Raw genomic sequence first — 26,445 nt, 5'->3', positions numbered from 1 at the left:
TACTACCACTGAGGCACACCTTTCTCATCTGTGGTCTGTGTACATGGAAGCTGGCTAGTTCACCTTATAAAATACAGTATTTACTCTCACTCTGGAGGCGGAAATGGCAGTCACCAGGAAGGAAGACACTATATCCAGCCTTCAGCCAGTTCCGGGTGTAAAATACAGCATATCCAGGATCTAGGCCCTCTCACCGTGAAGCCTCTCTGAGAGTATGGCTTAGTTGTTGCCATCTATTCTGGAGCCACATCAAGAAATTTAGCCTCTCCCAATCCTTTAATTAATCTCTCTCTCTCTCTCTCTCTCTCTCTCTCTCTCTCTGTCAATCCAGAGAAATTCCTCTGCCTGATTTCCAAGTCATTCCATCCAAGACATCCCTCTTCTTTCTTAGGATTCCTCCATAGGTCCCCTCCCACTCTGCCGCTCCAATCACATTGCTCCGTAATGTTCAACACTCACATCGTTATCCAATCCCCAGACCTTCTTGCATTGTATTTACACGGGATAAACCTCTTCTTGCTTCATGCCTTAGAGCCCAGCTAAAGTTTCCACTCCCCAAAGGCCTTCCCCAGCCATCCAAGCCTGCATGTATGGCCCTCTCATAAGAATGCTGAGAGGCAGCCTGATAGAGGTGAAGGTTTCATAGCCTGCTTATTCACTCTATGCCACTGCTACTCAGTTGTCACTGTCTTATTTCTTTTATCATTAGCAGCGTCTGCATTTATCTCTCTACTGTCTTATGAGCTCCGTCAGAGAGAAAGCACCTTTTCTTATTCCTTATTAAATCCCCCCAAATCTAGTAAAGGACTGGCACACAGTAAGTGCTTAATAAATAGTTGTCAATTTGAATAATTTCCAACTATATTGTAAACTCCCCGAAGGCAAGGGCCAAATCTTATCCTTTTTCCTTATTTCAGAGTGTTGATGGCCCCTAGCCCCCAGTGCATCCCCTGATAGTCAAGTCCATTTCCACAGAAGAAGCCAACCAAAGCTGCCATCCCAAGACAATCTCAAAGAGAGCATACCTGGATCCAAATGCTAACTGCTCCACAACCTGCCCAGGCTCCACTATGTTCCTGTTATGAGACTCATGGATAAATATTGTTGATAAAATCTTAACAGTTTAAAAAAAAATTGCAACAGTGAACGTATGTCTGTTTATTGAGCTCTTACTGCCTGCCAGGTCCCGTGCTAGGAAGTTTATATAAATTAAATCAACATGATAAGATCACTCGCCAGTGTCTGCAAAAATGACTGAATGGAGATTTGAAGAAACTAGAGTGAAAAGTCCAGATTAAGCCCCAGCCCTGCCACTCACTAGCTAATTTACATTGGGCAACTCCTAGGCTTCCATTTTCTCTTAGCATAACCAAGATAATAACATCTGTCCTACCTACCACAGAGATGATACAATGATGTTGAGGGTCACTGAAATGATACAGTGATGTTTCTGACACATGATAGGGATGTAATAAATGTTTAATAAAGGAGTGATATATATAAATGTGCTTTGTACACTTTAAAGTGATATACACACGTAAAGTTGTGGGTAATTTCCTTTTTAAAAATATATTCCAAAGAAAAACATTTTTTAAAAATTTAGAGGGACTTCCCTGGTGGCGCAGTGGTTAAGAATCCGCCTGCCAATGCAGGGGACGTGGGTTCGAGCCCTGGTCCGGGAAGATCCCACATGCTGCGGAGCAACTAAGCCCGTGCGACACAACTACTGAAGCCCACGTGCCTAGAGCCCATGCTCTGCAACAAGAGAAGCCTCCGCAGTGAGAAGCCCCCTCACCCCAACGAAGAGTAGCCCCCACTCGCAGCAGCTAGAGAAAGCCTGCACGCAGCAACGAAGACCTAACGCAGCCAAAAATAAATAAATTAAATACATTTAAAAAAAAATTTAGACATCGATATTCACCTACAGAAGATTCTGAGTTACCATCTGTGAGAACACCTCCTGGTAAACCTGCCTTCCAGGAAATTTTTACTGTTCTTAAATCCCCTTTGTCTTTATGAAGCATCTCACAAATTACCTGAACCATGTTTCTGCATTATATACATACTGTATATCATTACAGTCAAGTGAAACAGTCTTTAGGAAATCTTTGAGATATTCGTTAGGAATAAATTATGCAGATTTATTTTAATGGTGCTATTCTAATCTCCAAAAAGTCATTAAAGAGTATTGAATCTAAACACATCTGCAAAACTGAAAGTTACTTTTAAAAATTATTAACTATCCATTCTAGATCATGAAGGTGAGATTCTGTCTTTTTTTTAAAGAAATTTTAACCCCTGTACCTGTTTCAGGTGCTCGGAGTGATAGAGATGTTTTGGGGCCCTTTCCCCAGTAGGTATAAGGAGTGACAGAAAGATTAAATAAGGCATAGGGCACCAGCCCTTCCACAGTAAATACAGGTAAAGAATGTTGTTCACTAGCCAGGAACTAAAATATAAGCACAAAACATTATTTTCTTAGGTAGAGAATCATAATATCTTTTATTCTTAATTAACTAAAATCTTCAAACTTTGGTTCACATGTAAAGTTAAACCTTGCAATTTTGGAAACACTAATGTTGGTAAATTCCATGTTGTTCCACGAGGACCAGTGTATCTAACACACCAGTGGTTAACACTAACCACAAAGCAGTCAGAGACTGGCTATAAAAAGGAGTTCTCAGGAATAATCTTAATAATCAAATGCTACAGGAACAGTGAGGGAGATGAGCTTGGCTAAGTAAAGAAAGTGGCAAATCAGTGTGGGCAGGGCTGACACAGATGGTACACTCTGTTTGAAAAATGGAAGTTACTAGAACCAATGCCATACCTTAGAATGAGCACTAAATTCCACACTGTAGAAAATTACACCCCAATCCACTGCTAGGGAAGCATTCCAGAGGATTTGAAAACTCGAAGCATTTCCTTCAATCATAAATGAAGACTCTGGAATGGCATCTGGGATAACCTTAGGGGTAAAGGAAAAGTTCCCTATGGGATGAAAGAAACAATAGAGAAAGAAAGAATTTAGGATTATCAATTATCACAGACACATGGAAGATTAATAGAAATTACTAACAATTAGAACCAAAACAAAATTTTTCTTTCCTTTAACGTATCCTGAAAATCATCTTTTTCTGACTGTTTCAGGCTATAAATTTGGGTTAAGAGTCAAATGACTGCAAGCAAATTAACAGAAACTACTAAAGCCTTTTTTACTCTTAAAGCATAATTCTAAAGAAAAAAAAAACCCAACCTTAACATTTATGTAACAGAAAGTATGGAGAAGAGAGGTTATGAAGGAATAAAATATCGTACCTGGCAGAGGCTTGAGGGATGTCTGAATAATTGTGAACTGATTAAATTTGGCTGGTTCCAAAACAGAGACACTAGTTCTCTGATCTATTTCCTGAGCTGTAATAATCCTAAAGCCATTGATCCAGAAGAGCCGACCACTGTAGTACATCAGTGTGTTCTGGGAAATGTCAGAAGTACTCCAGGCTGCGAACTCTGTGATGGTGGTGTCCCCAGCAGTGCTGAAACAGGACGTCAATTAGTATTTCTGTCTGGAGTGGGGTAAGGGCTGATGCATTCAAGTACTGGAGAGAATGTGTGTTTGTGAGTGTGTGTGTTTGAAAACAAAGAGAAAATACTTTGCAACAATAATTGTCATTCTTCTTAATTCCATATTAAGTTGATTTTTACATTTTATATGAAGTATACCGAAAGCAAATTTCCTAGGGTTTTTCTTATGAATGTGATATTGCAATAGCAAGAGTGTTACACAGATTTTAATAAATCCTTGTGATTTTTATCAAAAAAATTTTTTTACCCTACATCAAAGGCACAACCCATTGATTTGTTTCTCCTCATTGCATCATGCCTTCCTCCTATTCTTGGTTAGTCATCTTATTTACTCACCATTCTTTATTCTAGGTTGTTTAGTCCTTCACTTTATACTATTCACAACTGTCTGTTGCTTCAACGATACTTATCAACTTCCACAGCTTAGTCCAAATGCTCCGTTTCAGACCAGGGAATTCAAGGAAACAGACTATTGTTTTAAACTGCTTTTAAAGTCTTTTTCTCAATGACAAGGAATTTTATTTTAAAAATCTGCTTGGTTGTTTCTAAAATTACACCAGTTGTCTGGTTCTCACAATAACTATCTCAATGTTCTCAGCCTTTTGGAGCAGTTATTTCACTTTTTTAAAATGATTTCTCTAAATTTTTTTAAAGTGTTGACATTCCCTTCTTTAGAAAAGTATGGCACTTAAAATCAAAATAAATAAAAGTTTTGTTTTGAGAGTTTCATAATACTTCCTTGAGAAAACTGAAACTACCTCCAAGGACCTGAGAGGTGTCAGACTTATAAAGAAAAAGTATATTCACTAGTACTATTCCCATAGTCCTTTTTCTCATAAAATAGTCTTTATTCATACCTACTCAGATGTGAAGCTAGCACCTGGTTTGCCTTTTGGCCTTTCACCCACTTGTCTAATTTTACACTTTGTCGTTTCCACTTCTCATTAGAACTTTCCAGTAACCTTGGTGAGGTATATAAAACCTAATTCCATATGGAAAGAAGCTCACCAAGCAGGATGCACTTGGCCTGAGAAGGCTGGCCCTTCTGGACCACACACAGAGCTGCTGCAGCCTAGATGCTGTGAATGTGTTCATGTTAGCCTTGCTCACAGGTCGTTTGTTCAGCATTCCCAAAACAATCCCCAGGGCAGAGATTTCCCTGCAGGGTGAGACTGGAGATCCTTAGTTGTCACTGGCTTGGATTGCCCCTCATTTCCAGCTGAAGACTCCTCTCCTGTAAATATCTCCTGGGCTGGTCAGAAGACTCTTGCCATCTGGTGTTCATCGCAATTTCAGCACAACTTCCTCACTTACAGGAGATGAGTACCTCAAACCCTTCAGTCCTCAGACAGGTAGAGCTGGATTTAAATCAAAGCTCAACAACAAAAAAATCATTAAAAGGTAAACCCTTCCATGAAGCATGAGCTGTGTATAGAGGTCAGCTGAGGTTACTCTACTGAGGGCTTACTCATTTATTCGTTCGTTCAGCAAATGTTGGGTGCCTAGTTCTGTGTTGGCCACTAGGAATACAGTGGTAAATAAGACAAATACAATCCCTGCCCTCATAAACTATGCAGCCTAGCAGAATAGGCAGGTAATGAGCAAATAACTACACCATTGAATGGCACTGTAAAAGGAAAGGTAGAGTGGGCTCCTAAACAAGGAGACCTAATGGGGTCTGGTCAGAGAAAGCCACTCTTAGAGAACAATGTTTAAGCTGAGCCATGCAATCTGAACACAAAGTAACCAAGAGAACTGGGTTTGGGGACCATTTTAGGCAGAGGGAACAGCAGGGTGTAGGCTCCTTTGGAGCAATATACTCAGTCCTGACATGACTAAATATGCGTGAACTTTTATGACAGATGCGCCTTTTTCAACCTCCAAGACAGATATGTTGTTATAGATTATATATATATGTCGGTAATAGAATCATTCTTTAATAAACCAAAGGGAATGGCTGTACATAGGAAAGGGAAGAGCAGTTTGAAAGGCAGCTTACAGTTGTCAAGTTCTGAATATGCTGAACGACAGCAGACAGCTAATCTCATCTCTACTCTATGCTAGAACTACACTGTCCAGTAATGTAACCACTAGGCCACAGGTGACTACTGAGCCCTTGACATGTGGCTACTACAATTGAGGAGCTGAGTTTTTATGTTATTTAATCTTAATTAATTTAGGTTAAAATTTTAAGCTAATATTTGATTTATATATTATGAATCATATGTATGATTTACTGGAAAACTTTAAATATTTTGGAAAAACTTGGGTACGTAAATCAACTTTTTCAATTGTAAATTTTATAAAATCTAACTGCAGATCAAGTATTTCCTATGAAAACTTAGTGTGCAAAATGAGATGTGCAGTACATGTAAAATACACCCAAGCTATCCAAGAATTAATATGAAAAAGGAATACAAATAACTCATTAATAATTTACCTATATGCTTTTACTTTTTAAAATGAGGCAACAGGAAATTTACAATTATATATGTGGCTCACATTAGTTGTATTGGGCAGTGCTGATCTAGACTAGAGGTGAGGAACTTAAAATGCAGACGAAGGAAGCTTGATTATATATTAGGAAAAAATTTCTGCTTGTAAGATGGCTTTGGAATCCCTGTCTCTATGTACAGCTTTTTTTTCCCCCAGTGTGATAAAAAGGCAAGTCTTACGTGGAGGGCAAAATTGCCTGTCCTTTGTGTAACCTTGTCAAGATCTGCTGCACTCCACTGGGCATGCAGACAAGGAAAATTATTAACCTTGAGATAAGGAAATGCATTTTTAAAGGAGAAACTTCCTTCCTCTATCTGGTAAATCCAGTAGTACTGATTTTTCTGGACACTTGAGGAGCTGGGCTCTCAACGCCAGCTAGCCTGTCCTCTGGAATGTACAGACAGAGAGAGTGAGCCGTAATCCTTCAGGACACTGTCACTTTGAACACCGTCTATATCTCACAGACAGATTCTTTTGACAATCACATTGCCAGTATCTTACATTTCTAGGGAAGGGAACAACCAGTTTTCTATGGTTCACAGTTGGGAAACGAACGAGAGCTGTATGTTATAGCTGATATGAAATAAATGATTAATCAGATTTGCTGTGTTTATGCGCGTATGCATTATAGGTTTATAAACATATACTCCTTTTTTATAGTCTCTATGATTAAGAGTTTTTCCATAAACCAAAAAATATATATTTTTTAATCTAAAAGTAATTTTGACATTGTCTTCATAAAGCACAAATTCTTGGTCTTTGTAAGATTAGACTCTTTTGAAAATTTGATGAAATGAATGGATGCTCAATTTCCAAGCACTCACACACCACCTGAAGCCCTCCATGAACTCCCTAGGGGGTCCAAGAACCCAATATTAGAAATCTCTGCCCTAGAGCAGGACCTTTTGTTTTACTTTAACCTTTTCCTATCTCTCTAATTTACCATGTGACAATCGGCAAATTTATACACATCTGTGGTTTCAGTTTCCTCATCTATGTAATAATATGACCTCTAAATTCTCCCTTTAACTGCTGTTCTTTAATGATTTTATGTCCTGTATTTTAATTTGAGATAGGTAACTGTTTCCTTGAAGTTAAAAACTATTGGCTGTTTAAACTAAAAATAGTAGTGAACATGGATTTTAGAGTGTAGATGAAAGTAAAATATATGACAACAAGAACCCAAAGAGTGAAGGGTAATAATTGGAAACATATCACCATAAAGTTTTAAAATCATTTATGAAGTAAGAATATTTTGAATATGACTGTGGTAAGTTGAAGATATTTAATGTTAAAAATGCATATTTTACTCTCTAAAGCAACCTAAAGAAAATTATAAATACACATAATTAAAATGTTATGAGAGGAGATAAAATGGAATACTAAAAAAGTATTTTATTTACCCTCAAAAATGCAGAGAAGTAGAACAGAGGAATGAACAGCTGATGAGACAAATGGAAGTCAAACACCAAGATGGTAGACTTAAATCCCAACATATCAATAATTATATTAAATGTAAATGAATCAAACACCCCACTTAAAAGGCAGAAATTGTCAGACTACATAAAAAAGCAAAACTATATGCTGTTTACAAGAGACACCTTTTAAATGTAAAGACGAAAATTGAAAGTAAAGAGATATAAAGAGCTGTACCATGCAAACACTAAGCATAAGAAAGCTGCTATGACTTTCCTAATACTATCAGACAAAATGGTCTTTAAGATGAAGAATATTACCATAGTTGAATGAGGATATTTTATAGTAATAAAAGGAAATACAATGTAATCAAGTATATAGATAACAATACTAAATACAAAGCATGCAGATACGTCAACTAAAGAGTTATAGGCAAATCTATAATCATAGTTGGAGACTATATTAAGAAGCAGAAAAACCCATCCACCCATTTCCTGGGCTCTTGAGGGGCATTCTCCTCAGTGCCTCTACTGGACTCTCTTTACATCCTATCACAGTATTCACCATATCCTACGGTAATTAGTTATTTAAAAACTTACCTTTCCTTACAAGCACAATGCCTGCAACACAGTGGAAAATTAGTAAATGTTTATTGGAAGAATAAATGAATTCTCATGCACTATCATTTATAACTGAGGAGCAAGTTGTTCTCTTATTCTCAACCAATTGCCTTCAATCTTACTTACCTCTGACCCCGAAGAACAGCTGTGTACAGGTGAATACACTGACTGTCTTGAACCAACCAATACAGGAGCCCATCACTAAGGTCTAAAGTTAGAGCAATTACCTAAATAGAAAATATGGAAAGAAAACAAATCAAATACATGTTTAAGGATACCTTTGTGATTATGTCACACTTAAGCTACAGATTTCTCTTTAACATCCTCTTTGGAATAATAAACTCAGTGATTTTTGCCTTTCACTGAATATAAATATTATATGAGTATGTCTATTACTACATAATTTTGATATAAGCACTGGTTTCCTAAAAATCCCCAAATGGCAAGAAGTATTCACTTCTATATACTTATCTCTAGTGGTTCTCAAAGTTTGATTCTTGGACCAGCAACATCAGCATCATCTGGGAATTTGTTACAAATACAAATTTTCAACCACACTCCAGGTCCTACTGAATGAGGGACTTTGAGCCACTGTGTAAAGCCTTGTCTAAAGCTAGCCATAACTTTGGACTCTTCAGCCACATAAGCCAGTGAATTTGATCGTTGTTTAAATCAGTTGTTCTCAATTGCTACACATTAGAATTACCTGTGGAATTCTTTAAACATCTCAATTCCCAGTCTGCATCCTGTTAAATTTTGATCTCTGGAGATGGTATCCAGTCTCCAGTATGTCTTCATATTCCCCAGGTAATTCCAATGTGTCCCCAAGTTTGAGAACCAGTGGGTCAAACCATTTAAAATTATATCTCCTGTTAATTACAACCAAAAAATCCTGATATTTTTCTAAAATATAACACAAACAGGGTTTTTATGTAATATAATTGGATAGAGTCATGTATATATAAAGTCCTATTTCCAGCTGACATCTTACAACTACTTCTTATTACTCTTTCTTTGTCTTCTTTTTACAATCTATGTCTTAATTTTACATCCAGTTGACTACGTGAGGCTTGAGGGAAGACTGTTTCTCCTATGGAATAAGGTGCATGAGATAGAAGTTACAATCTAAAGGATCTTTTTTGCTTTCTTTGGCTTTATAGGTATTTTTCAGATGAGTTGAGATTGCTAGGAGTCTGACCTCAGAATAGCAGAGTCTTTCTATAGCAGACCTAGAGGCTGAGAGGTATCAGATAGGATTAAAGTTGATGACTGTATCTTTAGCAAGATACAACAGCATATAAACAAAAAGATGAGCCAGTGGAAAATGTAAAAAGAATACAATAAAGTATCCAACAACTAAAAATACTTGCTGGCAAGTTACCCAAGGCTTGCTACAAAGAAATAATCTCAAGACCCATGGCTACAAGAACCTTCAGTAGTCATGTAAATCACAGCCTTCAATCTTCAAGAAAGCTCAACCTACTCCTTTCCCAAAAGGTAGAAAACTATTCTAGCAATTCCTAGCCTTTCAGGAGTTGAATTATGTCCTTTCTTCAGGCTAAAAGAGATTTATTGATAATTTTTCCAGTTAAAGTGAAACCAAGTTAATATTGTTCGGTTATCTATAATGAGATGCACTAGAGTTTTCCAAATTACAGATTAACTCTACTTTATCTCTTAAAAAAGAGTTTCTACAATTCCCTTTGCTGGAATACAACAAACTGTTCAAGCTATAAGTGAAATTCAGGTATTGGATCATTACCCCATTCCTTTACACCAGCCATTTGGGCCCATATTTAAGCAGTGTCAGAGGCTGTTCCATAAATCTTTGGTAACCATTGTTATGTCTAGTAACTCCCATACGTAGGAAATAATCCCTTTGATCTAAACAAAAACCTTAAAGTTTAATCCTCTGGTAAAATGTACTATATACTATGAGCCTGACACATCAGATGTGGCAAAAAGTATCTTTTCACTTTAAAAGAATTTCTCATTTCATTCTCCCTTTTCATCGCACAAATGAGTCTTTCTATAAATGATTGGCTAGCTATTTTATTACACCGTTGATTGCAAAGTATCTTATACTCCGTGATAAATCTGTGAGTAACACAGAAAGGAATGACAGTGAGATGGAGCGCTTTGCTCAGTGCAAAACATATTACCTTCAAAACACCTACTAGCATTAATGGAGGCAGATGAATAAAACAAGCCACGGAACCAGAACACAGATTTGCACAAGTAGGCACAACATTAGCCAGCCTGTGAGAGTATCTGGAGTGGATTTTAAAGAAAAGTGTATTTCCCCAAACATGCTGAGAAATCTAATGATTCACTCATTTACAGAAAAGTCCCCAGGGCCACTCCCGAGCTATCCTGAGTAGAAAAAGCTCAAACGACAAGATCAGGACAGCAGGAGATTACTGACAAAGTCTTGGGGATGAATAGGAAGTTACTCCTGATATACTGTTACCTTTAATATGCTTTTACACAGAAAAAGGTTTTCCCCTAACATTTTTTATGGAGACATAAAACATGTACTCAAGTGGCTCTAAAATAGAATTAAGGGATTATTTCATTATTTGACAGGAATAATTAATCTCTGGATATGGTGTGTAAATTTCTATTTCTTTTAAATATCTGTGTTATAATCTGTAGATGCCAATCTTAGGAATTATAACTGATACATCCTATGGAATTGAGGATCAGTGACTCAACAATTTGTTTGTTTGTTTATAAATGATCTGATACATCTGTATTATCTCTACTGACAACAAAAAAGGCTTTAAAAAAAATAAGAAAATTTTAAGAAATATCCTAGATAGAAATAGTATAAATGATATATTTCTTCTTCATGCTTTTCTGTAATTCCTAAATTTTCTACAGTAGACATATATTATTATGATGATCAGAGAAAACAAAATTCAGAAATTTAGATGGGTTGCTAGAGGGTAGCTAAACAGGATCAAGAAAAATAGGTATTGCTTCTAGAAGTTGAGGAAGTAAAAATATCATTTGTTTTAGAACCATTTCTATATCAGGGTATTTTTTCGATTGAGTTACAGAATACAAGCTTAACCTCTGTTGAGTGGTTACCATGTGCCTGGAACTATTCTCACTACTTCCCATGAATTATCTCATTTAATCGTCACAACAACCCTAAGAGGTAGGACAATTGTTAATATTCCCATTTTTCAGATGAAAATGGGACACAGAGAAGTCAACTGTTTCAGATGAAACAGAGAAGTCAACTGTTTCAGATGAAACAGACACAGAGAAGTCAACTGTCCTAGGATTTACACAGTTTTTAGAGCAGTCAGTACCAGAAATTGATTGAAAATAATAAAACACCTAATCATCACCCAAGAAGAAGCTCTAAAATATCCAAAGAATTCCTAAAGACTATGAAAACAGACGGAAATTAAAATGCTCATAAAGTGTGAGTCCATTCAAGATAAAGCAAACTATAAAAATCTCCACATTATATTCTAATTTATTTAATCACTTATGACAATCAATAAGACTTAGAGAAAGTCTGGTTATACCAAGATCTTACCATAACAGTATTTCTTTTCAGATTCCACCTGAACAACTCACAATAAGCAGAAACAGTATTATCATAACTATAAAACAGCATTATTTAGTACTATTAAATGATCAGATCTTATTTTTCATTTTCACCTTTTTCCCAGAAAACCAAGGCTGTGCCTGCAGTATAAGGGAACTTTCCCCATTTAGCCTGGTACTTTCAACTGAATACAGTGTGGTCCAATAGAGATATCCGGCAACTGAGTCCACCACCATGTCATTCACCAACGACTTCACGTGAGTCACAATGTCTGTGTGTCCTGTCGACAGAGACTGCCTTTGTATCTACAAAACATAGTCATGTCAGTTAGTGATTTTCAAATGGCATCATGATTTCTGAATAGTTTATTGCAATTGTTAGTAAATTACTGCATTCATACATTCATTTGTTCAACCACAAGTAGTTATTGGCACTCTGTGCTGGGTAGTGTGCCTAGCCTTGGAAACATAACAGTTAGAAGTTATAAGAAAGTTAGAGGTTATAAGGAAGCTTACTCCTTTTCATACCTCTAAAGAGAAAGGAGATACATTTATTTTGAGTTAAAATACTTGCCCTTCCTAATCATACATCCAATCAACACATAAAAATGTATTTGATTAGGCTCCCAAAGAAGATATATACTCCTGATAAATGGTGATGTCTCTCTCCTTGCTCCTGTCAGTATATCTCCATAATATTAATTACTATCATTATTGAGTACCTATTGTGTGCCAGGCACTGTACTTCTTTATTTCAATCTTTAAAATATTAGCTCTTTTAGCCCTCACATTAAGCCTGTAAATGATTTCTATTTCCTACTTTTTCACAAGTAAACTGGGTTCAAAGAAGTTAAGTAATTTTTCAAGGAGTGGAACTGTTTTATAAGAGACAGAGCAAATACTTGAAACCAATTTTTATCCCACTCTTCCACTTCCTCCTTCAAAACTATTTTCAAACTAACCCATTTTGGGGAGCATTCTCTGATTAACCTCAGTTAGCTCCATTCTGCCTACAGGCCATTGGCACTTATGAATTCAGACTATACCATATTGCTTTGCTTCTAAATACATTGTTTTGTATGCTTCTTCTATTAATTCATGAATTTTGTTTGTTTGTTTGTTTGCTTGTTTGTTTGGCTGCGTTGGGTCTTCATTGCTGCCCGTGGGCTTTCTCTAGCTGCGGCTAGTGGGGGCCACTCTTCGTTGCAGTGCGCAGGCCTCTCATCAAGGTGGCTTCTTTTGTTGCGGAGCACGGGATCTAGGGTGCACGGGCTTCAGTAGTTGTGGCACACGGGCTCAGTTGCTCCGCGGCATGTGGGATCCTCCCAGACCAGGTCTTGAACCCGTGTCCCCTGAATTGGCAGGGGGATTCTTAACCACTGCGCCACCAGGGAAGCCCCATGAATGTATTTTTATGTCATGAAAAGAGCAGGGGCAAGTAGTGATGGTTGCACAACACTGAACATACTAAAAACCACTGCATTTTATACAATCAAAGGGTGAATTTTATGGTACATGAATTATATCTCAACAAAGCTGATATATTTTTTCAACAGAGCAGAGGCATGTCGTCTATTTTCTTCATATTCTCTACTATGCCTATTCTCAAGACTCTAAACATATTGGTAACAGATAATGAGTAAATAAATGAATGGACGCGTGCCTTCCTGATTAGAAAACGATTTCCGTACCATATTTCTTGATCTGTTAGACCAGTGTTCTCATCAGCAACCGTCTTATATTTCAGTGTGCGCCATGCACGGGATGTCTTCATCTTGCCCCCAAATCCACTCTCCACCCTCCTCTGTGCCCCCTGAGCCTGATATCAATGGACTACATCAACCTAGCTCTGTTGTTCTCTGGCTTCCAGAGAGTTTCAGCCAATGGAAGCACTGGCAGAAGATCAGATGCCAGAAGAAAAGAGGGATAGAGGTACATAGGTACCCCCGTATCACTCCTTGCTAGACCATACATTTTGGCAGTGGCTGGCTTTCATGTCAGCAACTCCCCTAAAGCTACAGCCCTCACCATTCTTGCCCTTCTTTCCGTTGCCCTTTATGCCTGGTGGCAGGAATAGCCTCCCACACTTGCTTGCCCAGGGCATGCTTCACCATCCTTTGTTCATTTTCCTTAGCCCTGTAGATACCTTTGAAAATAGTCTCCTCACTTAGTTTCGTTTAATCATGCCTTTGGAGTGTGCCATCTTCCCTAGGACACTGACCCACTGGTGAACATTTTAATATATTTATTTTAACATATTATTGAAAATATGTGACAAATACACCACATAGTGATATAAAATTTCCTTTATACCTAAATACGTTTTAATTAAAAAGTGAGTAGGCTTAGAGACAAATACTAAGTAAATAGTAGCAGAGGTGGTACACAAGTATGAAAAAAATTGTGAAAATTACATTCCAGTCACTGAAATGGGTGGGCATTGTTCGAGAGCATCCAGAATGCCAGGCTTCTACTTACCATGTACGTCTTTCCAGCCCAGTAGAGAAAGTGACCCAGCCACTCAAAAGCTAACGCCCCTGCTCCTGCAATGTTGGGTATGTGATAATTCTCTGAGATGTCCGTCCCACTCAGCAGCCACACATAGACATCACCTTTCATGTCGCTGTAGTAGAGGCTGTTGTTATACCAATCCATATCTCAAAACAAAGTGAATTGGTAGCAGTTATTTTTTCATACATGCTAGCGTAAACATGGCGAGTCAACAAATCATACATGCACCTCAACATAACATTAAAGCATATACTAACATAGATACTCACTAGAACTTCAAGGATCTGTCAAGAATTTTATCCCAAAATCTTAACCCCTGGAACTAGAGAGAGGAACTAATAGTTATTGAGTGTCTCCTCTTTGCCAAACATTGTCTTGGGCAATGTTAACCTATTTCACTCAACCCTTAAAACAAAACAAAGTAGAAATCATCCCCATTTTTTTTTTTCTTTTTTTTTTTTTGGCTGTGCTGTGAGGCTTGCGAGATCTCAGTTCCTCAACCAGGGATTAAAGCCGGGCCATGGCATTGAAAACCCAGACCCCTAACTGTTAGGCCACCAGGGAACTCCCCATCCGCATTTTTGACATGGAGAACGGAAGACTCCGTGAAATTATCTATTCTGCCCGAGGTCTCACAGGTGAAAAGAGGAGGAGACCAGATTCAAGACAACTTCAAAGCATCGTTCTTTCTATTAGTACCACACCGCCTCCTAAGTCCAACTCATTTTGGTCAGAAATGCTGTGGTACTTTTAATAGCCAAACAAAGAGATCTAATAATTAGATAATTATAGAAGATGCCATTAAATAATAAATAAATAATAATAAATTATAGAAGATGCCATTGAAGTAAGATACCATTACTTAATCTTCTTTGTCATGAAATTCTTTCTTATACTTGATTTAGAACTTCACATAGCTGTTCTGTGTTCCAGTCTTACAGCAAACTCATAATAAATTACTTAACTATAGCTGTCTTCATGGAACAAGTTAGGCTGTTACTGTGAGACAACATTGAGAAATTAAAATACATGAGAAGTATATCAAAGCCTTCCTGAAATGGACATAAATCATTAAATAACTACATTTTGTGGAGTAATAAATGGCCCTCCTCCTTGAGAACAGACATTTTCTTAATAGTGTCACTGGCAGTATAGTTCAGTCAATATTTTTTCCTTTCATTATTGACCTAATACTAAAATACGCAATCCTTTTGATTGGTTGAATATCTCAAGAAGTCTTACAAGTAGAAACCTGCCATCCAAGTGTACAGGGGACTCGGTGTTTACCTGATACATTTCCCATATCAGAGGATAGGAATTCTCCCGGGCCAAAGCTATTTAATGGTTTACTCCAAAGCCCATCTTCTTTCACAGCCATGATAAATGGTGGCTCTGCAGCTGTTTGGTTTAAAAAAAAAAAAAATTGAAAGAAATATCACAGAAAACACACTTTTTTTAGGTACACATTTATACGTTAGATTTCCTTCATAAAGTCAATGAGCATTTTGAAAAATACTCTGGAATAATATGAGTAATTGTATCTGCTTAAAAGAATTATCTATCATATTAAACATACTTTCTGATTTTTGTGTAAATAGTTGTAATTGAATGTGGAGAGAAATGTGTACTGATGTTGCCTCTATAGCAATGTCATGGTCATGGCAGAATTTTTTTTTTTTTTTTTTTTGCTTTAGCTATTGGTGGCCATGGTCCTATTCAGAGCACCCAGAATCGATTGCGATAACAACAGTAGTATAAATGGGTCAGTTATCTTTCCATTTTTTTTCAACCAAGAGGATAGAATTCAACATAATTCACAGCCCCTCAGCTTCTCTCGCCAAGACCTTCAGAGTTCAAGGAGTGCTACTGCTTAATAAACCATGAGAAAGGAGAAAACCATGAAGAAGAAGAGAATTATATTGTTTGTTAAAAAATATCTTGGACAGTTTAAAAGAGCAGGTTAGAAACATAAATGTCACACAATGCTTTATTTGCTTTCCTAATCTCAGATAATAAACACATCCTCAAGGGGTCAACGCACTCTCATTCTAATTTTTTTTACCACATTGAAGGTGAGAAATTTTAAAGGACATAGGGAGAAAGGCTTTTTGTCAGAATCACTCCCTAAATCAAGACTATTTTCTCACCTGGTACCAGGGTAGTTCCCACTGAGGGCTCTGACCAAGGGCCTGGCCCCTTGGGAGAACTTGCTCTCACAAAAACCTTGTATTTCGTAGCACTCTGAAGGTCGTGTACATTAAGGATGGTCCCACTTATATTAGAGAACACGTGAGTGGTTTCAGGAAAGTCTTGGGTTGATACTTTCACCTCGTAAGTCCAGTTCTGCCAGGCGGAAGGGCCTAATTGGAAGAGTTAAACAATGTTACTGATGAGGATGACATCAGCAAGGGCAAACAAAGGACTGTCAGTAAATTTATCTACAGCTTCACCTTGAGTGAAAGGATAATTGGGCCTGTTACCCCGTAATCACCAGGGTTAACTTGGTGACGTGACTAGGACAGTGGTCATCCCACCCACTCATTTTGTTCCATCAAAGGAGACATCATGCCCAGCAAATCAGAGGCCACTGTTCCCCTGTCAGTGCTGTATGCTTGGCTGCATAGAACTGTCGGAGGGCTTTTCTATACAAGCTCCTAATAAACAAATGCTTAATGATGAATCTCTAATATAATTTCCAGGGTTGGTAGAGCATCTCCCTTCTAGAAGCCCAAACAATACAAAAGAATTTTTTTTTGCTAATTCATTTTCAGCCATCTTTGACCTGTACAGCAAACAGGCATAATTAACTTAGTCTTAAAGTAAAAAAATAGCCAATGTTTGCTAGATACTCTAGGGGACCAGGGGTTGACAAACGGCAGCCCACAGGCCAAATCTGGCCCACTGCCTGTTTTTGTAAATAAAAGTGTACTGGAACACAGCCACAGCTACATGTTTACATTTTATCTATGGCTGTTTACATACCACAAGGACAGAGTTGAGTAGCTATGCCAGAAGCCATATGACCCACAAAGCTGAAAATATTTACTTATCTAGTCCTTCCTTTATAGAAAAAAGTTGCCAGCAGCTGTGCTAGACACTGTTCTAAGTGTTCTACCTGTGCATCTTAATTTGGTCTGTATGACAATCCCATAGAAGTATATAATTAATGTTTTTATTCCAGTAGTGAAAACATGCATGAAGTGGTTAAGTAACTTGCCCAGGTCATTCTGCTAAAAAAGGGCAAGACCAGCCTTTGAATCCATGCAGGCTGGCTCCAGAGCCCACCTGCATACCCACCACACATGCTGCCTCTCCAGAGATGAAAATTCAAGTCCAGAGAGTTTTAGGCTCAAATTCATGCAAGATCTCCCTGGATACATAATCTCAACCCAAATCTCCGTCCCCCTGGCTAATGCATTCCCTCAGACTGGAATGTTAGTGCCTGACTCCAAGGAGACACTCAATAAATGCTCCACCCATTCTGTTGGGACATATATGATGAAATATAGAGATTCTCTTAATGCAAAACTGATAAATGTAGAACAAACGTATAAACACGTGTGTGTGTGTGTGTGTGTGTGTGTGTGTGTGTGAAAGAGAGAGAGAGAGCACTAAGTAGTGCTTTGAGTTGATGACTAAATAATCACATATGGGCTCTCAAAGTTGAGTCGCCAGGTCAAGCCATTCAAGCTTTCCTCTCCTTGCAGCAAGGCCAGTCTCCAGGCTGGGGACAGGGCACTCACTGGCTCCAATGGCGAGCACAGGGGGCTTCCACTGAACCAGGGCCTGGTGTGAGCCGAACAGCACTGAGAGCTGCTGTGGGCAGCCCGGCAGCGGGTGTGGCTGGGTGTACAAGCCAAAGATGACCAAGTTGCCAAACCCAAATTCTTCTATGTGACTCAGGTCACATCCCACGATGAACTCATTAAAAGACAGAGAATCCTGTTGGAAAACAGCCTTGCCATCTGTGACCAGGAAGTCGTTGTTTTCACAAGCAAAGCTCTTCACATCAGTAAAGGGGACATGAGGTAGGACAAGGTGGGACGTGGAGCCATCCAGAAAGGTTGACATGAAGACTTGGGCGGTGTCATTGAAGTAAATGATTCGCTTGGACTGTGGCTTGATTGCAAAGTCCTTTAATGTGCCACTCTGCACAATACGCACAACTTCCGAGCCCCGACCAGAAGCCACAGGGAGATCGATTCTATAAATGCCGTCTCTCAGAAGATAAAAGAGATACCTGACACAGGAGCAAAAGAAGCCTGGTGTGATTCAGTTCAAGGGTGAAGGAGCAACAATGCCTCAGCACATTGTTTTATCCTGTTGGGCAATTAGAACCAGGTATCTCCAGAGTGGATAAGTACAGGGTTTCCCAAGGTGCAAAGTAGTAAAGGTATTTATTAAAGATATGCTCTAGTCATTTAAGAAAAAGAGAAGAAAGGTGAGGAGAGCTGGGTGTGGGGGGAGGAGGACGGAGGTGAGAGAGAGAAGCAGCAGGGATGGGGGAGAGGGAAGAGTTTTATAATAAGTACAAACTCAGTGAGTGAATAATTCAGTGGTGCAAGATAACAGCATAATGGTAACCGTTTTTAATCAGAAGAATAAACTATTTCATCTGCCTGAAATTCTTCAGGAATACTACATAAAAAGGGTTGCTAAAAGTTTTGATTTTTACAGAAACTCTATCATTGTATAGGGAGATGATTAGAAGACAGGCCCTGGAGCAAGAAGTCAAATACTGATTCCAGCGCAAAACAGCTGATGGTCGTGGGCGGTCGATAAATCAACTTGTGCTTTGCTTTCCTATCTATAAAATTGGGATAATAAAAGTACTATCCCATACGGCTGAACAAGAATTAAATGAATTATTGGAAGTAATGCACTTAGAAGCACATATTAAGTGCCTGGTAACTATTATTGAATAATTATTATTATAATTTCTAGTCATATTTCAAAATCTAAGCACAAATCAGTTTTATCCTAATGGAAGAAAGAGCCACCAAAGCCCTCTTTGAGATGTATTTTGAGCGACTGTTTTAGTGAGTGAAGTTCATTATCCTCAGAATGAGTCATTTCGTGTAACTGCCAGCAACAAAGTTCATTTCATAGGATCTTAGACTTTTACAAATGAGGAAAATAAGATCCAAAGAGTCCAAAGGACTTGTCCTACATCACAGGGTTTTAAAAGAAAAAAAGAAAAAAATCCTGTAATTCAGTAATTCACTCAAGCTTAAAACATTAAAATAAATATCTGGTAAATTATGAAAGAATATGAATAGAAAATCTTGATTTTAAGTCAATAATGAGTAAGAAAGTCAATTCGTGAAAGATAAAAAGTGCTATGGGCTATATTTTTTTTTCATTCAAAATGAAAACAACTTTATCCCTACAAGAAAGAAAAATGTTTAGTCTTACAAATGTTGGCCTTGCTTACTGGTTACTAACCTGTAATTATCTGATTATATTTAAGAAATAATAACCCCAAAATAACTTCCTATGTTTTCATCCTTCACATGTGAGCATGTGGAGATCATGTAATACATTCACAGTGAATAACTCATTTCATCCTCAAAACACCCCAACTGAGTATTATTGTCTTCCCCGAATGGGAGGATAAAGCAAAGGTCATAGACCCGAAGTTACTTTCTTGAAGTCCTACTACAATTTAGCATCACAACTGAGCTAAAATGTGTCCATTTCATTTGTGGCAGGGGGAAGCATAGTGATTTGTAATGGCAAATTTTAACTTGTTATTAGCTATCAATTTCAGTTTCCTAAAGTGGATGGTAGCAGTGTTCTTTCTAAACCAGCCTCCTGATAGATGTGAGAACCAGACCAGAAAAATGAACAGGTGCTGAATTGCTCAGCAAGAGAAAATGGTGCAGTGAAAAGACGAAAGAGAGGCAGGAAGGGCTTCTCATGGGGAGCATCGAGGGGGAATAAGACCCTGAGTCATGCATAAAATAGTGATATACCCAAGACGAGAAACCAGGCCCCGGAGTCCCAGACAAGAAGTCTTTCCCATAAGCCCATATTTTACTGTGAAGGAGAAAGGAAAAACTACTTACCTAGAGAAGTAGTGGATCAAGTTTGAATGAAATTTCCTCTTGGCTCTATAAGAATGAAAAAACTTTGCCTGGATTTAATTAAATGTGAAATCAGATACATAGATGGGCTCATCTGGTACTAGGATGTTATTAGCAAGCAAGTTTCCCCAAGTTTCTTGCCAAAGGAAGAGAATTGACATTTACAAGACTAACACTCACCCATTGTATGAATCAGCCACGATTTTTTGAGGTGCAATAATTGAGGGAGGAGTAACTTCCTCAATGTTTGAGCAGTTTTCTAAATCACAGACACATACCTAGAGAAGAGTACATCAGTAGAATTAGTGTCTATTCAATTTGACCAACACGTATTGCTTGAGCAACTGTTCTGTATTTAGAATTTCACTAGTCACAGAGCACTTTTAGAAAACATAAAAAAGTTCTTAAAAGACAGTGTCATATCCTATATCCTAATGAGTTTATATCCTCTTGGTATCCGTGAAATACGAGTACGTATTTTCCTGGCTTACAGAGGCACTCAACTATTTTTATTAATATTTAAGCTGTTTCCAAGCTTAGGGGCTTCCAGCCGTAGTGATTGTGACCACCCTGTCCCTTTAAAAGAAGGAAACTTGAAACACAGCAAACTGTGTCTTCTCAAAGGTTTGGTAATACAATATTTTCAGAGACCTACTAAAGTTATCCATGGTTATTATACAATTTACAATGCTCGCAGCTGATTTTGATTATGATTGGCCGTTTTATCTAGTGATAATTCAGGTACCACCACTGTCTTATGGAAGATGAATTATCATTAGTATAAACTCATAGCTCTGAAAAATCACAATAAAGATGATTTAATGGTAGGTCAGGACTAGTACTAGGTAAAGTCTAGACCCTGCTATAGGCTAGATCTATGGTTCGTTGCTAACCCAGTGTCTAAAACATAGTAAACACTCAGTGACTAATTATTGAATGAAAGAATTATGTTTATTTGTAAATATACCAAGATATGCATTAGAGTATCAATATCAAGTTGTTTACTTTAAATTCTCAGACTAACCAGTTGAGCCATGATGAAGTACATTCTCTGATAAAGCCAGTCTATGGAGATGGAAGAAATTAATCCCGAACCACTGTAAAAAATTCTCAGGTCAGACACATCAGACATGTTGGCAGCTCCCTTCACCCATATGAGAGTTCCTTCAGAGAAATAAACAACTTGCTGGTGGACATTAACTGATATTCCTGGAAGAGCCATGCAAATACATGTGTGTTATTAGGTAACAACCAGACAAAACACTTCCTTGAAAGAGAATTTATTTCTTTAATCCTTAATAAAGGGATTCAAACTGAAGTCAACCTGGATCTTTCTTTTCACACTAAGGAAACATTTTTCTCTATTACACTGACCTGTAATGTTACGGTGTGTAGCACCCGGCTGAAGGCAATGTGCTTCATCTACTAAATGTTTTAAAGATCTCTTTCGTAGAGAAGTTTTCCTGGATAAAAAGAGCCACCGTTCCTCTTCTTGAACTAAAACAACAACACACTTTCTAGACAGACAGACCAATCATATGCACGTTGACACAAAAAAGATCAATACCACCCTTCAAAACAAGGGGACTAGCACGTGAAAGAGGCTGGTCAGATTTTCTCTGAAGGCACTGGGGTATTTCAACTGTAGTACAAATCACATTCTGTGATGGGGATGAGAAGTACAGTGTCAGTCAAGTAGGATTTCTGGGTATGTGCCCCTAAATGCCCTCAAAATAACATCCCATGCGGGATCACTGTTCTCAACAGCCTTGCCCAAATAGGAGCTCGGCTTATTTTCCTCCACCATAGGAATCTGACTGCTTGGTGGAGGTGGTCCAGCCCAGGCTGGAGCGGGTTGTTGCATAACACACACATATGGACAAACTTCGGTTGTCTCTGTTTTGTCTTTAATTATCTCCCTTTGAGGCAGGAGAAAGGTCTGTAGTAATGAAATGTGAGGACTACAGAACCCTGACATCCTGTTCAACTGGAGACTGATGGAGTGTGTGTTGATGAACACTTTTAGTGTAATTAATAAATGTTATGCAATAATCACAGTAACAACAACCTTAAGCCGCTCTATATTTAACTCGCCCTTTGGATGCTTCTTGCATAACAAAAATACCTCTCCTTTCCTAGAGTGTAGTAACAGCCCCAAAAAATAAACTAAAGGCTGGTGATAGATGACATTCACTCCCCACTGGCATAGGCGTGTGCAGCTTAGAGGACGGGGCAGTCAAGTCAGCAAATGGGGCTCCCATGAAAACGGAGAGCAGACTCCTAGAATTCTGAATCTTTGGGTGTTATTCCAGTCTTTTAACTCACTTCCCCAAAATATTTCCAGTGCTTCTTAGAGAGCATTTTCTTTTATCATTTTGCTCACGTGGGCATCATGCAGAAAGTATTCAATCTCTCAAGGCAATTGTTAAAATGCCGAAGTAAAAAAAAAAAATGGTACTTGCAAAATAATAACAGAAGCCAATTTGGTAGACTGAATATTCAGAATGGTAAAATGTAACTTATTAAGTTTAGATATATTTAAAAACCTTAAGGAAACTGGAAGAAAAAGATATCTGGTCTGTGTTAAATGATAATACATGATATAAGGTGGAGGTTAGGGCAGAAACAATATATGTATCCCCTAAGTGTGTAAATGAGAGTCATAATCACTAGTGACTTTAACTGAAACCAGGGGTTTGCTTGAAGCCATTTTTTTAATCCCTAATTTTTTTTTAATTTTTAAATTCCGACGTGGAAACTTTAGATCAAACAACTTACTCCTATTTGTCAAATACTGGGACTCATTTAAAATTGAAAACTTATCAAGTATTCAGAAGACAGTGTCCATTTGGGCAGAACAGTAGGGTCTTGGGGAGCACCAGAGGACCCAGGACCTCCAAGATCTGAACCCACCCTTGCCACCCCCTCAGTTCCGTGTAACAGGAGGCGCATCCCCAGTCTCTACCTGCTGGGGATGAAGTGGTAATACTAGATTCTGCTTCCGGCCCCTCACCAACTTCATTTACTGCTGCAACAGAAAACCTATTCCAAAAACGATTTGGAGAGATGTATTTTACATGGCATGGTGTGAACATGAGATAAAAATAGAAGGAGCAATAACATTTCTATTTAAAGGACGATGTGGCAATGCATGTATCTAGTTACTTGGTGCCACTGCTTAGCACTAAAATGACCATCAATCACATCCTTGTTTGCATTCCCCATAAAATAGTTCAGGGTCACAGAGGTCAAAAACTGAACTCTGCTATCTGCATGACCCCCATTCATGCCCTAATTTAAAGAGGTCTTAGTAAATGCTGGAAAAGCTAACAATAATAAAATAATCCCCTTAACAGTTAATACAAAAATACCATTAACAGAATTTTACCTCCTTACTTTTTTCATGTTGGATTAAATGAAGCAATGATATTTATGATGCTTATAATGTCTTTTTTAGCCAATATTTATAAGCCCATATTTATTAGCCCACATTTATCTCTGAATATAATAGAAATACTTACAAATGTTTTTGCTCAGGATGGTGTAATCTAATAAGCATAAAAACTTGAGGAAAACCACAGTAACTTAAACCAACAGCACAAAGCCAATGCGACTTCTCAAAATACATTTAAACTATTTTTTAGCCCTATTTCTTAAATAATATCATGCCTGTACCCATGCTGGTTACTATTTTTAAATTTTATATTGGAGTATAGTTGATTTATAATATTGTGTTAGATTCAGGTCTACAGCAAAGCAACTTAGTTATACATATACATATATCTATTCTTTTTCAGATTCTTTTCCCATATAGGTTAGTACATAGTATAGAGTTCCCTGTGCTGTACAGTAGGTCCTTGTTGGTTATCTATTTTATATATAGTAGTGTGTATATGTTAATCCCAAACTCCTAATTTATCCCTCCCCTACCACCCCCCACCTTTCCCCTTTGCATGCTAGTTACATTTTTCCTGCACCACTTAATTCTTACCTGTAGGTGGTATTTGGTAGAGTGGAGTAAAACTGGAAACTGGTTCTCTGTGTCCCTGAATCTAACTTTTGATTTTTATTAATCAGCCTTAAGTTATAACCCAAAATAGGTCCACCTGGGAATTGAGGTGGAGCCCAACTGATTTCCACCGTGTCCGGACTGGAGCTTTCAATATTTTTAATGAGAGGAGCAGTTTCAGGAACTGGAAGAGATAATGGTGACATCGTGAGCAGAAAATATACAGTGAAAAATGTAAAAATGTAAATAGGATAGGAAAAAAATGTTGTTTTTTTGAAAACAGCATAAATGAAGTATTTTTGTTAATATTCACAGAAGTGATAGAAAGAAGATAGTAATATATCTATGAGCTGCAATTCTTGATCCCTAAATGATACCAGTTAACTACTTTCCTAAGGGACTCTTTCAAATGTTATTTTCCTCAGTTCTAATTTATGCAATAAAATTAAATGTGGAAGTATGCAAATTGGATAAATGTTCTAGAAAAAAATTGGTCAAAAATCTCCAGAGACCTAAACACGTTGAAACGTGGGATGGAACCAGGTTAGGAAGGAGAAGAGAATCTGTAATAAACTGGAGTCAATGATTAACACAAGTTAAAAGAAGTAAGTCCTGGGGCCTATTCCCTCACTAGAGTGCTGTGGCCGGACTAGTTCCAGCTAAAGATATGGATTTAGATAAGCCTGAATTAGAACAGTCTGCTTCACTTTTGCTGGCATCAGCTCTGCTGACCTAGACTGTACTTTCCTCCCCCAGCTCCCAAGGTCCCCTGGAACCCAGGCTTTCTGTGCCTTAGCAACATCCCTTCCCTTGTGAAGGATGAAAGGAGCATGCATTCTCTAATTAAGCGCTCACCCACAGACTTTAGGAGCTACCCAAGTGACAAAGAACAGAAAGGAAAACAAATGATCTAACAGCCTATCTTCCACCCACGTCTCCACCTGCTTTCCATACCCCCCACGCCCTGAAACCACACCCTTTTATTTCGTCTTTCCATAGAAAGACAGACTGATGTCACTTTGCTCTTCAGTAGTCTCTCTGCCTCGGAACAATTTTGGCAGGTGCTCTGCGTCACCCCTGACCCTTTAGAGTGGGGAGAGAAGAGACAGTTCAGCCCTCGCATTGGCTGCATTTTAAAAAGGCTTTTTAATTGATCTCTCAGCCTTTCTCTGATACAGTTCCTCCCCAACTCTCAGACTGAGCTTTAGCAAACACAAATACCATCACATCACTCCTCTGCTCCATGCACTCAGTCACCCTGGTGAACAGGGAAGTAGGAATCATCTCCCAGTGAATCAGAATCAGGATGTCAGAAAAACTAACTCTTCAGGGTCAGTGTCCAGACAGACATGATCTGCTCCACTTCAAGCATGTAGATGTCCCATGGTGAACTGTGATTATTGTTCAAATCGCCCCCACAAAAATCGTCCCTGAAAAGGCTGGTCAGGTTAGGCAAGGTAACCATTCCACCTGATTAAGAAATTATCTTCATAAAGGCCCCAATTAAAAGGCAGTAATACCATCTAAAAATCATATATTTCCCATAGCTAAAAAAGAAAAGAATCATGAAGTGATGGAACATGAAACAGATAACTTTATAAGTTTTGATGTGGCTAAAAAAAGTGAGATAGAATTGAGGCATGCGATGCTATCCATGGAAAAGACCCTCAGTACGAGGACTGGAACACCTGGAGGGTATGTGGGCTTGCATATCCAGAGAAACGCCCGGAAATGGAAAGCAAAATTTGCCTTCTTCATTATTTTGATTTGACTAGCCTTGGGCCCTGGACCACGGTATGTCTCCAGCACTGGAAAATGTTCCAACACTATTGGAGTACACGAGGCATTGCTTTGAATGAAGAAGGATCCACGTATTCTGCTCGGATCTGGAACCTTTCGAATATGACCCTAGGCCAGTGTCTGACCTGAGGTCCCAAGGATAGTCAGAGAACAGTCAGCAGAGGTGCCACACATACCCTAAAATCTGATAAGCAAGAAGAGAGCACTAATCAGAGAAGAGGGAAAATGCCCCAACCGGCTTCATCCGCTATCTAGCTATGCTTCTGGCCAAGGCCTAGTTCACAGTGAGGGTCTCTGCACACAGCTGAATCTCCAGAACGAGGGGTAGGGACATATAACGTCTGGCTTGGAATAAGTC

General features: G+C 38.3%; 2 protein-coding genes across 3 annotated transcripts in view; one reads left to right on the top strand and one right to left on the bottom strand.

Annotated features, from left to right (window-relative positions):
• Positions 1 to 26,445, top strand: part of DCBLD1 (discoidin, CUB and LCCL domain containing 1) — a 246,495-nt gene that overhangs the window by 75,612 nt on the left and 144,438 nt on the right. For both annotated transcript variants that reach the window (XM_067702268.1, XM_067702267.1), the window contains exon 4: positions 11,807 to 11,939. The gene's annotated coding sequence lies outside the window, so the exon portion shown is untranslated. The remainder of the gene's footprint in view (positions 1 to 11,806; positions 11,940 to 26,445) is intronic.
• Positions 1 to 26,445, bottom strand: part of ROS1 (ROS proto-oncogene 1, receptor tyrosine kinase) — a 90,373-nt gene that overhangs the window by 61,231 nt on the left and 2,697 nt on the right. The window contains 15 exon segments of the mRNA XM_067702895.1: positions 2,305 to 2,449; positions 2,831 to 2,991; positions 3,319 to 3,536; positions 8,244 to 8,344; positions 11,796 to 11,987; positions 14,160 to 14,338; positions 15,480 to 15,590; positions 16,340 to 16,594; positions 17,936 to 18,432; positions 20,459 to 20,556; positions 21,303 to 21,487; positions 21,653 to 21,775; positions 23,244 to 23,320; positions 24,270 to 24,471; positions 25,611 to 25,757. Of these exon segments, the coding sequence (XP_067558996.1) occupies positions 2,305 to 2,449; positions 2,831 to 2,991; positions 3,319 to 3,536; positions 8,244 to 8,344; positions 11,796 to 11,987; positions 14,160 to 14,338; positions 15,480 to 15,590; positions 16,340 to 16,594; positions 17,936 to 18,432; positions 20,459 to 20,556; positions 21,303 to 21,487; positions 21,653 to 21,775; positions 23,244 to 23,320; positions 24,270 to 24,471; positions 25,611 to 25,757 (2,691 nt within the window).

This window comes from Pseudorca crassidens, chromosome 13, assembly GCF_039906515.1.
Source record: "Pseudorca crassidens isolate mPseCra1 chromosome 13, mPseCra1.hap1, whole genome shotgun sequence".
Taxonomy (NCBI): Eukaryota; Metazoa; Chordata; class Mammalia; order Artiodactyla; family Delphinidae; genus Pseudorca; species Pseudorca crassidens.
Note: the sequence above shows the minus strand (reverse complement) of the source record. Positions and strands in the feature narration are given on the sequence as shown.